Source organism: Tiliqua scincoides, chromosome 2 (genome assembly GCF_035046505.1).
Source record: "Tiliqua scincoides isolate rTilSci1 chromosome 2, rTilSci1.hap2, whole genome shotgun sequence".
Classification (NCBI taxonomy): Eukaryota; Metazoa; Chordata; class Lepidosauria; order Squamata; family Scincidae; genus Tiliqua; species Tiliqua scincoides.
Window position 1 is genome coordinate 134338695 of NC_089822.1, and position 14495 is coordinate 134353189.

The following is a 14495-nucleotide window of genomic DNA, read 5'->3' on the forward strand; positions in this document are numbered from 1 at the left end:
CTTGCGGCCCTCAAGGCCTCTCAATGCGGCCCTCAGGGAGCCCCCAGACTCCAATGAGCCTCTGGCCCTCCAGAGATTTGTTGGAGCCCACACTGGCCCGATGCAACTGCTCTCAGCTTGAGGGAAACTGTTTGACCTCTCGCGTGAGCTGTGGGATGAGGGCTCCCTCTACTACTTGTTGTTTCACGTCTGTGATGCAGTAGCGGCAGCAAAGGACAAGCCAGCCTTGATTTGTGGAAGGCCTTTTATAGGCCTTGAGCTATTGCAAGACCATTCATTCATATAAGTTCATCTTTAATATATTCATTTATGTAAACTTATGTTAATTTATTCAAATTTTAAATATAAATTAATTCTTTTTTCCCCAGCCCCCCGACACAGTGTCAGAGTGATGATGTGGCCCTCCTGCTAAAAACTTTGGACACCCCTGGCTTAGTGTAATGGTATTCAAACTGAGGCATTGCGACACCCCAGCCTGAGGGCCCTGGCGTTTGTCCCCTTAAGGGGTGGGGGCAGAGGGGAAGGCAGCAACGCGATCCGCAGGATCACGTTGCTGATGGGGCTGCAGGGACTGGCATGCACTCACCAGTCCCTGCAGTGGCCTTCCCGTGGTGTGGGGAGCCCTGCGCGAGCGTCTGCAGGGCTCCCCAGCATGCAGAAAGTGAAAGTGCAGTGATCGTGCACCACTTCCAGTTTTGTGGAAGTGGAGCGTGATCGCTCCACTTTCACTTTCTGCATGCTGGGGAGCCCTGCAGACGCTCGCGCAGGGCTCACTGCACCTCAGGACGGCTGCTGCAGGGACTGGTGAGTGCATCTCAGTCCCTGCAGCCCCCCTGAGTGATGCGATCCTGGGATCACGTCACTGCCTTACCCCTGCCCCTGCTGCCTTTCCCCTCCCCTGTAAGCACTTACTGTGGCTTTCAAACTCCCAGAGAGTTTGAAAACCGCAGGCTTAGTGGTAAAGCACATACTTTGCATGTTCCATATACAGTTTTTGGCATCTGCAGTTAAAAGAGATCTTGGGGGACAGAGCTTGGACAGACCTCTGCATGAGATCTTGGGGAGATGCTGTTAGACTAGTCAACTTTGGGCTAAATGGACCATTGGCCTGTGACTTGGTATGAAGAGTTGTCATATGTTTGTTCACATGCAAGACATGAACCTGGAGGATATATAAAGCAAGTTTATAGAACTTATATTACATGCATAGCATCTAACTCTACTTGAGTCTATTTTTTTTCTAGAGCAGTAATCCCCAAAGCAGGTGCTGGGTACAAATTAGTGTACCATGAGAGAATAGTCAATGTGCCATGAGTAATAAAATCCAATAACTGGGCTCACAAGAGCCTTTAGAGTACCCATGGAGAAGACTACCTGCCGCATCTCTGCATGAGTCATTACTCTGGCCTTGCCTCCTTACTGCCAGCCACTGTTGTGTGGTTAAGTATGGTGTGCCTCTGTGAGGTTCAATTAAAGCATTTAACCCCATGCAGACTCACAGCAGAATAATCTCTCTTCCAAGGAAGGTGCCTTTTGTGTCTCTGCACAAGTCACTTCTCTGGCTGGACCTTCCAAATTGGGAAGTGCTCCCAGAACCATGACTCATGCAGGAATACTGGGGTAGATTTCTCTGATGTTAGGCAATTCTTACTGTTTCACACCCTAAACTGTTTTTGAGGTGGAGTAAAGCTCCCATTTTAATTCAGAAAAAGGTTGCCTCTGCTTTCAGAAGTGTGCAACATAGTGTTCTAGAATCTAAACATCAAATGAAAACTGTAGCATGTCAGAGGCTGTGAGATTTTACCATACTTGCTCCCTACTGCACGAAAACTACACAGGAATCAATGTATATCCATGTGAACACTGAACCACCATGAGGGGGCTCTCCACTAACTGCAGCCTAGACCTGACTAGGCATTAGTTTTTGCCCAATAGACTAGAAATGCTTCCATCTTGGCACAAGTCCCCTGGGAGTAGCTTAATTAAAACACACACACCCTCTCCTGCAGTGGTTGGAAGATAGTTTTTGGCACTGAGTCGCAAGGGACACACACTAACCCTGCTGTGTAGTATAGGCAACTCTTGTGCTGGATTCTGTGTGGCTAATGGCCAGTGGGAATAGTCGGTGCCATGTCAGGGCTGCTGGGCTTTCTAGTTCAGTCCTGTGCAGTTGTTTATCCTGATGTTTCCTCCCAGTTCAAGTAAAGGGTGTAGTGCGCAGGGGTGGGGGGGCTGCTGGTCAGTTGTATAATTTATTCTCAATACTACTTGCTGGGACTTTTGTTTTCCAGTTCTTTGACGGAGACCTACCAGTTTGTCCAGTGCCGGCATTAGGACCTTGCGGAAAGCAGACAGCCTAGCCCTGGATTCCAGGCTGGCTTGCCTTGGTGACGTAAGCCAGAAGCCCTGTCTCTCTCTCTCTCTCTCTCTCTCCTCTGTGAATGTGTGTGTGAGTGTGTGTGTGTGAGTGTGTGAGTGTCTCTCTCTCTCTCTTCCCCCTCTTCCCCCTCCCTTCCCAAGCTCTCCAACATTAAAGCGAAAATGCTCCTTTCTGTGCCTCCTCGTGCAGGGATCGCCACTTTTGGGTACAACAAGAGCAACAAGAAGGTAAGGAAGCCAGCCCAGGCTCCCCCAACCCCCGCTTCTGCTTCCTATTCCCAAGATCTTGGAAATGTCCTTGGCTCAGAGAGGGAGGAGAAGTAAAAAAAAAGGAGAGGGGGAAAAAGGTTGCCTTCCCCTTCCTCTGAATATCTGAGCTAGGATTGGGGGGGAAGGATCCTGCCAATTATTTTGGGAGGCGCGTAGCTAGGCTTTCCAGCAGGGAAACAAACCTCCTAGGCTGGCTGATCTTGGCCTCGGTTCCCTTGGTGACCCCCATCCATCCCCACATCACCAACCCCTGTGCCAAGGCCAGAGTGTTCCCAAGGGCGAATGTGGGTCTGGAGCGATGGGGCAGACAAATAAGCTGGATAGAGTGGAACAACAGGCAATGAAATCACAGCACTTAGTGGCTCTCCCGGACATTAATATTCTGTGGGTTCCTCCCTGCGCCCCTAATTATGGGCTTTGGCAAGGGAAAGGAAACAAGTATATTCATTCACAAGGGGGTGGGGTGGACTCTGGTTCTGGAAAGAGGAGGCAGTTCAAATTCTAGGCATGGGGTTCAAACTAGGATCAGACCAAGGCCTGGTTTTTAACCCTCTCCTGACTCTGTCCAGGGGGATGGAGACGTCTGACCTCCCTCATACAGTGTTCTTGAGGGCGGGGGTTCCAGGATGTGATTTTCGTGGTGCCCACGTGTTCTGAGGCAGTGTGTGTCATGAAGGAGGTCCCCCCCCTTTCTGCTTTCCACATCTGGGTGAAGCAGGAATTCAGTGCATGCCTCCGAAGATGGGGCATTCAGCCTGCTATGTGATGCGAGGGAGCAGTAGCAAAAAGGAAATGTGTCCTTTCCTCTCTTAACAAGGCTGTCATTGGGAACCTGAAGGACCTTGTCAGGTTTGGAACATGTAGGGTGGCTTGCCTGGTTATTTATTTATTTATAAATTGGGGCATGGGTTAGTCCCCCCCCCCCTTAAGCAAGAAGCATGGTCTTGTGTGAGTACAGGGTGTTGGACCCCAGGGTTATATTGTATTGCCAGTTGCAACTATGAAAGCATTACTGGTGTTGGGAAGATTTAGGAGTTGGAACTGGGAGCCAAGACTTCTGGCATTGTGCATCTCTTTCTTATCTCTATTGTTTTTTCATTGTGTGACCTTGTATACGTGCATTGCTGTATATATTTTTTTTTAAAAACCACCTTCTTGGTGCCTCAGCTTCTTTTCTTCATAGTTGATTTTTGGGGGATGAAAATTCTACAGTGAATGTGCAAATTATGGTCATTATGGTAATGGGATTGAACATAAACCTGAGGCCAAATGTAGGTTATTAATTATATTTTTCCATAATAAGGATGGGTATAGCACTCAAAGGATCTTTAGTGGTTTTCATCTCCCCACACTTCTGTGTCAACCTTTCCTTGAAACTAGGTGATTTTCTCATTCTGATCATTGAGTGACAGGGAATGTGTAGAAACAGGCAGATAAGGGACGGAACGTGCATTGTGGTAGAATATTGGCAAGGTTGGATCTGCGTGAGTTACCTTTACACACATGGGCTAGTTCTAAAAATGCACCTCAGGACAAATTGCCAACTGAGTAGATACACTTAATATAATCTGTGATTCAAAGTAAAGCTGTCACTTTACTAGTCATGTGTGTGCATACATTTTTCACCTCTATCTCTTTATTCCTCCCACTTTTGCATGTGTGTGCATTGTCTGTGCAAGTTTTCTGCATGATTTTTAAAATGTTTTTGATTATTAGATTTGTGCAACTGATGGTGCTTTCAGGTGTGAATTGCTTTGGCCTCGCATTTTGTTTCATGAATTTGGTGTTGTGCAGGCATACCTGTTTGGCAATAACTTCATCCATAGTAAGCAGGGAGGGACTGTTTCGCCATGTGCGAGCGTCCATACGTATTTCTGCACTGGTGAGCAGGTGCAACTGTGGTAGTGCGTATGCAATCTCATTCTGGGTGTGTATTTAATTTGTATGATAGCTATCATATAGGGTTCTAAGATTTGGACAATAGCCATGATGTGTATTTGAGATATGTAAATTTGTGTTTTTGTGTGATCATGTGTGGGAGAAAGACCTAAGTTAGTCTATACTTTTGTTTATTGCTGATGCTTTTATGACTTTTGTGCTGCTGCCCCTGGCTTTTTTGCTATTTTATTGCTACTTTGTTTTTGTATTGGTGTTTTTACATATCCTGCCTTGGGCACCCATAGTAGTGGGTGAAAGGTGGGGTCAAAATGTATTTTGTTGTTGCCTATGTAGGTGGGGGCAGTGGCGGCAAGAAACAGAGCCTTTTCAGTAATGGCACCAACGTTATGGAACTACTTCCCTCTCAATTTACAAACGGCTCCTTCCTTAGAGGCTTTCTAGTGGGGTTTAAAGACATTTCTCTTCAGACTAGGCTTCTGAGTTTATGATTTTCAATACTGGACATCTGTGGGTTTTCCACAGATGTGTTATGGTTTTCAATACTGGACATCTGTGGGATGTCCAATACTAGACATCTAGTGGGATTTAAAGACATTTCTCTTCAGACTAGCCTTCTGAGTTTATGATTTTCAATACTGGACATCTGTGGGTTTTCATGGGAGATGTTTTCATGTAGATTAGATTTTATAGGACTTAACCTTTCTTAATAAGAGGTTGTTGCTTTTGCTGCAACTGGTTTGTAGTTTATTTCTGATATTTTAAGGATAAATAGATAAATAAAAATTGTCTGATGAACATTTTGTCCCACAAGTGATATATATATCATGATATATCATGATAATCCTGGCCTATTTGCCTTTCAGTGACAACAGCCTAGTCCTGAATACAGTATATTACATTGAAATAAAACCCATTGATTTTAAGGCAGTTTAATCCTATGCATTGTATTTATTATAGAGGTGCTAGCCAATGGGACTAAGCCAGTCCAGGCATGAGAATCCTGACCAATGCAGTTTGTTGATTGCATTCTGTATCTCTGAGCCTGATCTCATGTTCTGTTGGGGTCATTCTTTGTGTACTTACGTCTGTGTTTGCATGATCATCGGAGCTGGTCGCTCACAGATATTTGTTGTAGAATCTTTTGTGAACTGCAGTGATGGGAGAAAAAAATATACCTTGAGTCATGAGAAGTCCTTGTAACTACTACGTAGTTTATGAGTTGCCTCGCTCATCGGAATGGAGTTGCTGGAATGATGCTAGCATGCACCCACAACAGTGACCAAGCAGCACATGAGAACTGGTAATTTGTGGGATGGGATAAATGTGCATTTTATGGGTATATTTCCTGGGTCATGTATCCCTGAGGTTTGCGCTGCTGACTGTGGACGTTGTAAATTCCATCTTTGAACTGGATTGCTCTGATGGTAATGGCATCAGTTTGGGTTCTCTTAAGACTGTAAGAAAATAACAGCTCACAAAAGACATACAGATGGGATGGATAGGGAAAGACTGTGGCTATCCGGAAGTTAAAGGAATTCTATGCGTTACAATTTGCTGACTCTCTGCAGTTACTCCTTGCTTATGAGTGGAAATACTCTCTGCTGGAAACAGCTATTTATACCTACTTACATTTCTTGGTCAATTTAGGCTTGAACAAGGCTTTGAAAATGATTTAAAATGTTGTAGTCATAGTTAACTTTAATAAAAAAAAGACTTAATTTGAAGCGAAGGACAGTGGGGATGATTGTATTGCCACTCAGCAACTATTTGCAAAATAATTGCTGCAAAATAATGCTTATGATAATAATGCTCTAGAACAGCGTTTCTCAACCAGTGGTAGTCCTACCACCGGTGGTACTTGAGATGGTGTGTGGTGGTATGCATGGGACTGCCAGATCCCTGCCACCTGGCAGTGAGACCAGGAGCACAGCTCAACAAGCAGTGGTAAGAGGCTCAACTTGGTAGTCAGAGCTCCAGTGTGCACTTTTTGCTCACTCAAAAATGTTCTCCCATTCGCCCTGAGCCCCTTATTTGTGTTTATCGCATCACGTCTGGGCTCCCAATGCAGAAGTAACTGGCGATGACATCATCACAAGTTACTTCTGGTGGTACTTCCAGTAGGTGGTCCATGCAAAGTGATACAGTGGGGGACAGTAATCCTCACAACAACCCTGTTAGGCAGGTGAGTATTATTACCAATCTTGAAAATAAGCATTATTCATAGCCTTCCTTCCCCCCCCCCTCCCAATCTGTATCAGGGCAAGTCATTTGCAACACAAAAATCCATTCCCATCCATTCTCATTTCAAAAATGTTTTTACCTGCTCATCTGAAAAAAATTCTTAGTTACCAAAAGTTAGTTGGCAAGTGACCATTTTCAGGCCTATGATTTAGTGCTGCAGTGTTAGTTTATTAGATTTGGATTAAAACATTGTGATATACTAAAAAGGTTTCCCTGATAATCAGGTAGCAATTAAAAATTATTTTTAATATGACTATTGAGAAAAAACTGCAACTGGCAAACTGCATCTTACAAGAAGCATTCATATCTGCGTGAATTGGAATGCCTCTACCAAGATGATGTTTATTATGACAAAAGTGATTCATTTAAAAACGAGAGCGCTTGCTTTTTTATGAGCAGTTGTTTGTTTTCCCTCATGGAAATTCAGGTGACAAATTAATTGACTTATAGTGATTAATGGATGTCCTTTAATTGGGTGACAGTCCAACTACTTACCCCATATTGCAGGTAGTAGGAATGAAGGTGAGAGAATAGAAGTTTGCCTAAAGCACCGAATGAATTAGTGCAGTGGAGAGATTAGAACCAGGGAGTTCAGTCAATCGCTCCTAAAGATGAAGCAGAATTTCCTGTCTCCAGCGGAGCCCCCAAACAGCAACTGATGCAGAAACATTGTGGATAGTATAAGTATGCATATTAAAAAGTACATCTTTTCAAATGTCGGTGTGCTTTCTATTTTAACTCAGGGAACAGTGTATATTTTGCTGTCAGAAATATGGGAACAGAAATATGTAATTTGACGGTACATCCTTACTGTCCAAACAGTGAAAGAAACGGTGAATATGCATCCAGCCCCTGCAGCATGCCTGCATCTGATCAGCTGGGAAATGTTCAGCTCTCATCTAAAGTTCCAGGGAACTTTAGAAAACAAAATCCTGAAGAGTGGTATCAAATCTACTCAGCATGAACCCTCAAAGCATCAGGCTTGGGCTCTGGGAGCAAGATATGGGCTGCTTTTTCCTTTAAAACAGGTGGCTTCAAGCTCAGATGGGTTAGAAAGCTAAACTCCCCTTCAACAGATGCTCAATGGCCACACCAAGTGATGGAGTCCATGGTAGGACCAGTATAGGCCTCTTCTAAAAATACCTGTTGCTATCCAGGCCTAACATGGTACAGTGCCCCATCTTTCCGACCAAAATCCCTTCCCCAGAACCCACAGATTCCCGCAATTGCCTGTTTGCTCTATTCACCTATTTATTTTTATTTATATACCGCTTTTAAAAATACAACTCCACAAAGCTATGGTCCTGTGCTGCTGCTTACGCTGCAAAATCTTCTTGCATCCCAAAACAGGTGTCTTCATATCCTGACAGCCTAAGAAGGCTGTTTCTCTGACTGAAGGCCATTGCTGCTGTGCACCCCACTCCACACACAGGGCTTAGCTCAAAATGCTGGCAAATAGCAAATTTTGTGGCACCTGCACTGCTGCTGTAATGGGAAGATATTGATGTTGAGACTGGCAGTAGCAGCCATCTGTTGTTCAGCCCCTTTGACCTCTAAGTGTGCATAAGTTCCTAGTCTTCAAGATGGTTCATTCCTTTTTATGGGGTGTAATAGTGGTGCCACTTTGGGTATCCCAAAGGGCCCACTGTTTGATTGCTCTGTGTTTTGTTTTATCCCTGTAGAAAGATTTTGCATATTCTTCAGTGTGGCCACAGTCCACAGTTCATTTGTTCAGAATAACCATATTTAAAGGCAATGGAACTGATTGTAGGTCAAATCAATGGCTGTTTGTCATAGCAGTGTGCTAGAACCCTGGGCCATCCAATCTAGCATCTTCAGTGCAGTGCCTTGATAAACTTAGGCCCAATCCTATCCAACTTTCCAGTGCTAATGCAGCTGCAGTGCAACACCGAGGTAAGGGAACAAACATTATCTTACCTTGAGGAGGCCTCTGTGACTGTCCCCTTCCCCACCACAGAATGCAGCATACACACTTTTGGAATGGAATGGCTGCATCAGCACTGGAAAGTCGGATAGGATTGGGTCCTTAAAGATCTGCTTTTGATTTGAATTAACCACTCATAGTTAAACTGGACAAGGCACAACTGAAATACTTGTCCATTTGGAGTACTTGTGATACTACCCCATTTGTTTCGCCACCTACAAGGGAAAAGATAGGAAAAGGATCATGTACCGCAGTCAATCTGCCACCACTGCTCTGATCAGATTCACAGCCTCTTCCTTTACAATATACACATTTTGTATATTGTAAAAATAAAAAGGTCTGGAGATATTTTGTGTGGTTCATTTTGTTTGACCCAAGACTGCAGACCTAGACCTAGGCAATGGTTAGGAATAAAGTTGAGGATATATGATGATAGAAGTAACATTCAAATTAGCATGAAGAAGGACTTCTACTACTACTTATAATTACTAGTAGTAGGAAAAAATACTTTATATCACTTTTTCACAGAAAAGTTCACCTAGCTAAATAAATGGTTCCCTGTCCTAAAAGGGCTCATAATCTATAAAGATCCTGAAGAAATGTCTGCAAACAGTCAATAGAAAAGATGCTGTACTAGATTGAGGAGGTTACAGTTGTTCTCCTTCCACCTTCCCACTAAATATAAAATGAGCATCACTTTAAAAAATGCCTCTTTGCCCAGCTAGCAAGGCTGTTATTTTTAAAGTCGACCCAGTGGATTCTTCAGCATCAGTGTGAAAACTGGCTTCACGATTTGCCTAGAACATTTTTATATGTTGCAGGCCTTCACTGGAACAGCTCTTCATCTTGCCCATCCTTTTATTTGTCGGATGGGCTGCTCCTCTTTAAACTTCTTTTTTTTTTTTTAAAGCATCACAGGTATTTATTTATGTTCATTTTACCCCCAATTAAATTTTAAAAATTCACAAGCACTATAAAAACAGTTGCAAAACTCCTCCAGAGACTGAGAAGTGGGGAGGCTGGTATGGTGAAATGGCAAAGAGACTGACTGAACTGTGAGTCAGAAAGCCCCTGGGTTCAGATCTCAGCTCTGCTATGAGTTGACTAGGAGGTAATCTTAAGCTAGCCACACCCTCTCAGCCTCAGCCCTTCCAGCTACAATATGTTGATAACATTAACCTACCTTACAGGGTTGTTGTAAAGATTGCAAGATGTTGGGTGTTAATTGCTTTGAACACTTTAAAATGCTGTGCTAATGTTGAGTGTCATCATTTTATGGGTGCTAGCTAACAGATACCCCATAGCTAACTTTTCTTCAATCTGAACAGCCTGCATGTTATGTTAAGATGCTTGAACCTGACATACTTCATTTTTGTCACTCAACAGCAGCTTGGGGGCCAGTAGGTGCCAGTGAGAGCTTTCCTACCTAGGCAAATAGCAGATGTGGGTGGAGGGGTTAAAGTTCCCCTCCCTTTGTACCCATTCAGATTTCACCCCTCCACACAGCTGCTATTGAGTAGAGAAAAACTAAGCACAACAAGGACAATCATATGATTAGCATAATGTGTAGTTTGGTCCTTGCAATGCTAGAAACTTGCAGAACTATTTTTTGTGCCAGAGCTTCCTCCAAGACAGAAGACACATGTTTGCAGGCATCGAAAATAACTTCAGGCCACCCTCTCCACTGAAAATGTTATGTCTGTTTCACTGTCATTGTTAACAGGAGTGAGATTCAAATCCCTCGCTGTCTGTCCTTCAGCTCAGAAAGCATCGTAAGACCTGTGGGGGGTACTGTTCTTCATGGATTCTCCATATGTAGAATCTGGCATCTGGTGCGTGATATACATTGCTGAGAACTACAGCTTCCATTTAAAAAAAAAAAAGGAAAAGCAAATTTCTAGTTGGAGTGAGATTTGAAAATACATTGGCATTACCCTAGAAGTGACTTCAGAGTTCAGCGGGTAGAGTTTCTGTACCCTATATCTTATTGTTCCCACTTAATGACCTTCAACCATGTCTCTCCCCCCCCCCCCCCATTATCTCCCACTAACTTTCCTTCTCTCCTTGTTAAAACAACACTTTGCCCAGAAAATTACAAATTCTGAAACAACTCCGTTTGGATTTGGAATAAGGCTAGAAAATAAGTGCATAAACCATGCTGATTGGCAGAGCTAGAGTTTTTTTCTCCCTCTTTGAGCAGAACTTCAGATTTTTATATCTGTGCACACAGGCTCAGTATAAGCTTACACTCTGAAGAATGCAGTCAGAAGAGAGTAAGAACACAGTGGTGCAGGCCAGTACCTGGATTTCTGTGCCAAACAAGCTAGGCTGAGGTTATTTTTCCCCCCAGATAGTTGAAAGTAGTGTGAGAGACATGAAATGTGTCTATTCATGACACTTTAGCCTCTGTTAGATAGGTAAGTTTTGCAGACTTTTGTATTGTTTCCAGAGCCTGAGTGAGCAACAGTGGAGCATAAGAAATGTGGATGTGCTCCTTGGGAACTGATGACCACTTTCATTTGTAAACTATTGACTATGTCCAGGCTTTCTGCTCATACATTTGCTTATGTTATACCACAGAATTCTCACCAATGGCTGTTCTTTTCATGAATCAGCAAAAAATGTGCATTTTTGCGACTCGGATTCGAGTCACCTGACTCAAGTTCCCATCCCTGGCTTATCCAATGTGAAGTGGCCGTACACTGAATCAAACCATTGATCCTTCAGACCTATGGTTGTCCGCTGTGATTGGTTGTATTCTCCAGGATCTCAAACAGGCACCTTTTCCATCAACTGCTGCCTGATTTATTTTATTTTTAAACTGAAGGGGCAGGAATTGAACCTCGAGCTTTCTGCAGGCAAAACAGGTACTTTATCACTGAGATATAATCTGTCTATTATTCGCTATTTTAAGGTAGATTAGACTGGCAGATTGTGACATGCCTGAGACCATCCAGTGCATTCAGTGAACAGGCAGAGGTTTGAACCCTGCTCTCCTGCTTTGTTGACTACACTGTACTGGCTGCAAAGATCAGATCAAGGATCCTAGGTTTAAATTATGTAAATGCCTGATTAGTGTGCAAATAGTGTCAAATTTCAAGATTGCCTTAAAATGAAACTTTGTTCTCAGATTTCGACTCAAGTGTGCGTGTCAAGGCTGTTTGCATATAGTGCATGTGCACTGAACTGCATGAAATATGGCTTCCTGAGAATGCCAGTTTTCATTAAATTTAAAAGGAAAGTTTCTAGCCCTCAGGGCTACCAAGAGAACTTTTGAAGATGGTAGTCTGCCATGTCTGCTGTGAAAGCTCAAATCTTCATTTTTCTATTGATTCAGTTGGTTATGCCCATGTGTCTTCTGAAACTGCTTATTTCATGTTTCATTCATCTGTATTGTACCCTTCCTGAAGGAGCTCAGGTTTCTATACATGGGGTTATCTTCCCACCAGCAATGCAAAGTAGGTTGGACTTGTCCAAAATTCGCAGCTTTCTTCCAGTGGTAAAATTCATGGCTGGAATTGAAGAGCACAGGAATTTTGAGTCCCCATTGAGTTCTTCTGCCCTGCGGCGTTGAACCTTTTGTAGGCAGTGAGCCCCAGAGACTCAAAATATTTTAGTATGTAATTTATTTGTATGGTTTTAGGGTAAGGATTTTACTGTTAGCGACTTTGAGGTCTTTGAGATAATAAAGCAGGATAAAAAAATGAAATAAATATCTGCTTATAAGAATTAGGGCGCAGTCCTAACCCCTTATGTCAGTGCTTTCCAGCACTGACATAAGGGCAATGCAGCTCTGAGGTAAGGGAACAAACATTCCCTTATTTGAGGAGGGCTCCGTGAGTGACACCCAACTGCAGGATGCAGCACATGCCCCATTGGCACTGCTATGCCAGTGCTGGAAAGTACTGACATAAGGGGTTAGGATTGCGCCCTTAGTGGATCATTTGCCACCCTTCAGTGGTACTCAGATTCTGCCACCTGAGGTGGTGCCAACTGGTCCTCTATTTGCCAGTCTCCAAGGCAAAAGATGGATATGGATAAGGCGCAATTGTGATGATTGGACTTGGCAGAAGGCCATGGAGGGTCATGTGATTTGAACCTTTGATCTTCCACTCCCTCATTAAAGTGGTCCTCTGGCAAGACTATGTAGTTTCTGCTTCTGACCTTGAAGTGCAGAAATCTGTTTGCTTATATATTTGAGTCATGTAATAGTCCAGTACAGCTGCTATTTCATATTCCAGCTGCAAAGCTGTAACTGGGACCTTGTGGAAACCTCCTGGACTAAGGCATGGTAGCAGGACCAAGTTGTGCAAAGTCTTAAGAAATATTTAGTTTGTTGCTACTTTTGGTATCTATAAACATATATATTTTGAAATAGCTATTTTTAGCAATCAAGTTGTTTTCCTGGTCCTGTAAAGATGAGTGTCAGTGCAATGCATGGTTCAAGCTATGTGCAAGGATCAGAAACATTGGGGAAGCAAAGCAACACTCTCTCTCTTTCTCACGTGCTTGCATGTGCGTGTGCACAAATACACACACCAGTTTCAATTTCAGACAAAACAGACACTCTGTGCACACTGAGTTAAAAGCAAGTCTGAACTTTCATCTGGAAATCTTATCAACAGTTTTCTACTCATCCATTTTACACCACATTTATCAGAAATAAGACGACAACAAAAACTGTACTCAAAACCAGAACTTGAATTCTTCACAGTATGGGTATACTTAATATGACACAGGCACTGGAGCGAAGTTGAATATGATTTTTTTTTTTGCTTTTAAGTCCAAGGGATGGGAGGGTACAAAAACGACTCCTTTCTCTAAGATAGAGCCTCTTGATTTAGCAATGCACTAGAATCAACATGTACCTTTCTGGCCATAGTGTACTACAAGCTGGAAGCAGGTACACGGCAGATATTCCTAAAAATATAACCAAAATCAAACCATTCAAGCAAGGGAGCCAAGCCACATTCTTTACTTTGGAATAATCAAAATTTTTAGGTTAAAAGGCAACTGCCTGTGTGGAGTATTTTGGGCAGAGCTTCCTTTCTGATAAGTATTTAAAGTCTCTTCAACCACTGTTAATCATGATAAGATTACTATATTACATCCCACCTGACTGATGCTTCAGAAAAGTTGATACAACAAGGCCCACTCCTTCACCCTAGTTGGGACCAGCTGCCATTTGGCTCCTCCTGTTCCAGAACTGTCACCCTTCATGGTGACTCCACCCAGTCATTGTAACAATCATGTAAGAACTGGTACCTGAATGTGCTTATTTTTATTTTTTTTTGTATTGTGGCTTTTGGATTCTGTGCCATTACTTTATAGTGTAAACTGCTGTGAGTGCATTGGCAGAAAGGTTACTGTATTAATGTAATAGGTAAATAAAACACAATAATTCAGGGCTTAAAATGCTACTAAGACAAGCCCCTCCAAGAATGGGTTATAATTCTAATAGACATGAATGAAAGAAGAAGAGATGTTGGAGGGAAGTCTATATCTAAATGGAACCTCCCAGTTCAGAGGCAGTATTTCTCCTCTCCTCCCCCCCAATACTGGGAGCAGGTGGTTGCCTTCATGTGCTGCTTGTAAGTTTCCAGAAACACTCCGGCAATTTCTGTAGGCAACAGAATGCTGGACTAGATAGACCTTGATCTGATCCAGCAGGGCAATGTGAATGTTTGGAAGCTGTCCCTGCACAACCCCCAAACTGCAAATTCAACTTCCCTGATTTCCAGAAACAGATTGGCAATTTGGC

General features: G+C 43.1%; 1 protein-coding gene across 5 annotated transcripts in view; it reads left to right on the forward strand.

The window, feature by feature from the left end:
* The first annotated feature begins 2444 nt into the window (after window positions 1–2444).
* The window catches only part of RBMS2 (RNA binding motif single stranded interacting protein 2), a 75580-nt gene continuing 63529 nt past the window's right edge, over window positions 2445–14495 (forward strand). For 4 of the 5 annotated variants that reach the window (XM_066618474.1, XM_066618477.1, XM_066618475.1 and 1 more), the window contains exon 1: window positions 2445–2607. In XM_066618474.1, coding sequence (XP_066474571.1) covers window positions 2542–2607 — 66 coding nt within the window. In that variant the 5' untranslated portion in view covers window positions 2445–2541. Of the gene's footprint in view, window positions 2608–5777; window positions 5849–14495 lie in introns of those variants that run through there. The other variant, XM_066618478.1, reaches the window with a different exon arrangement.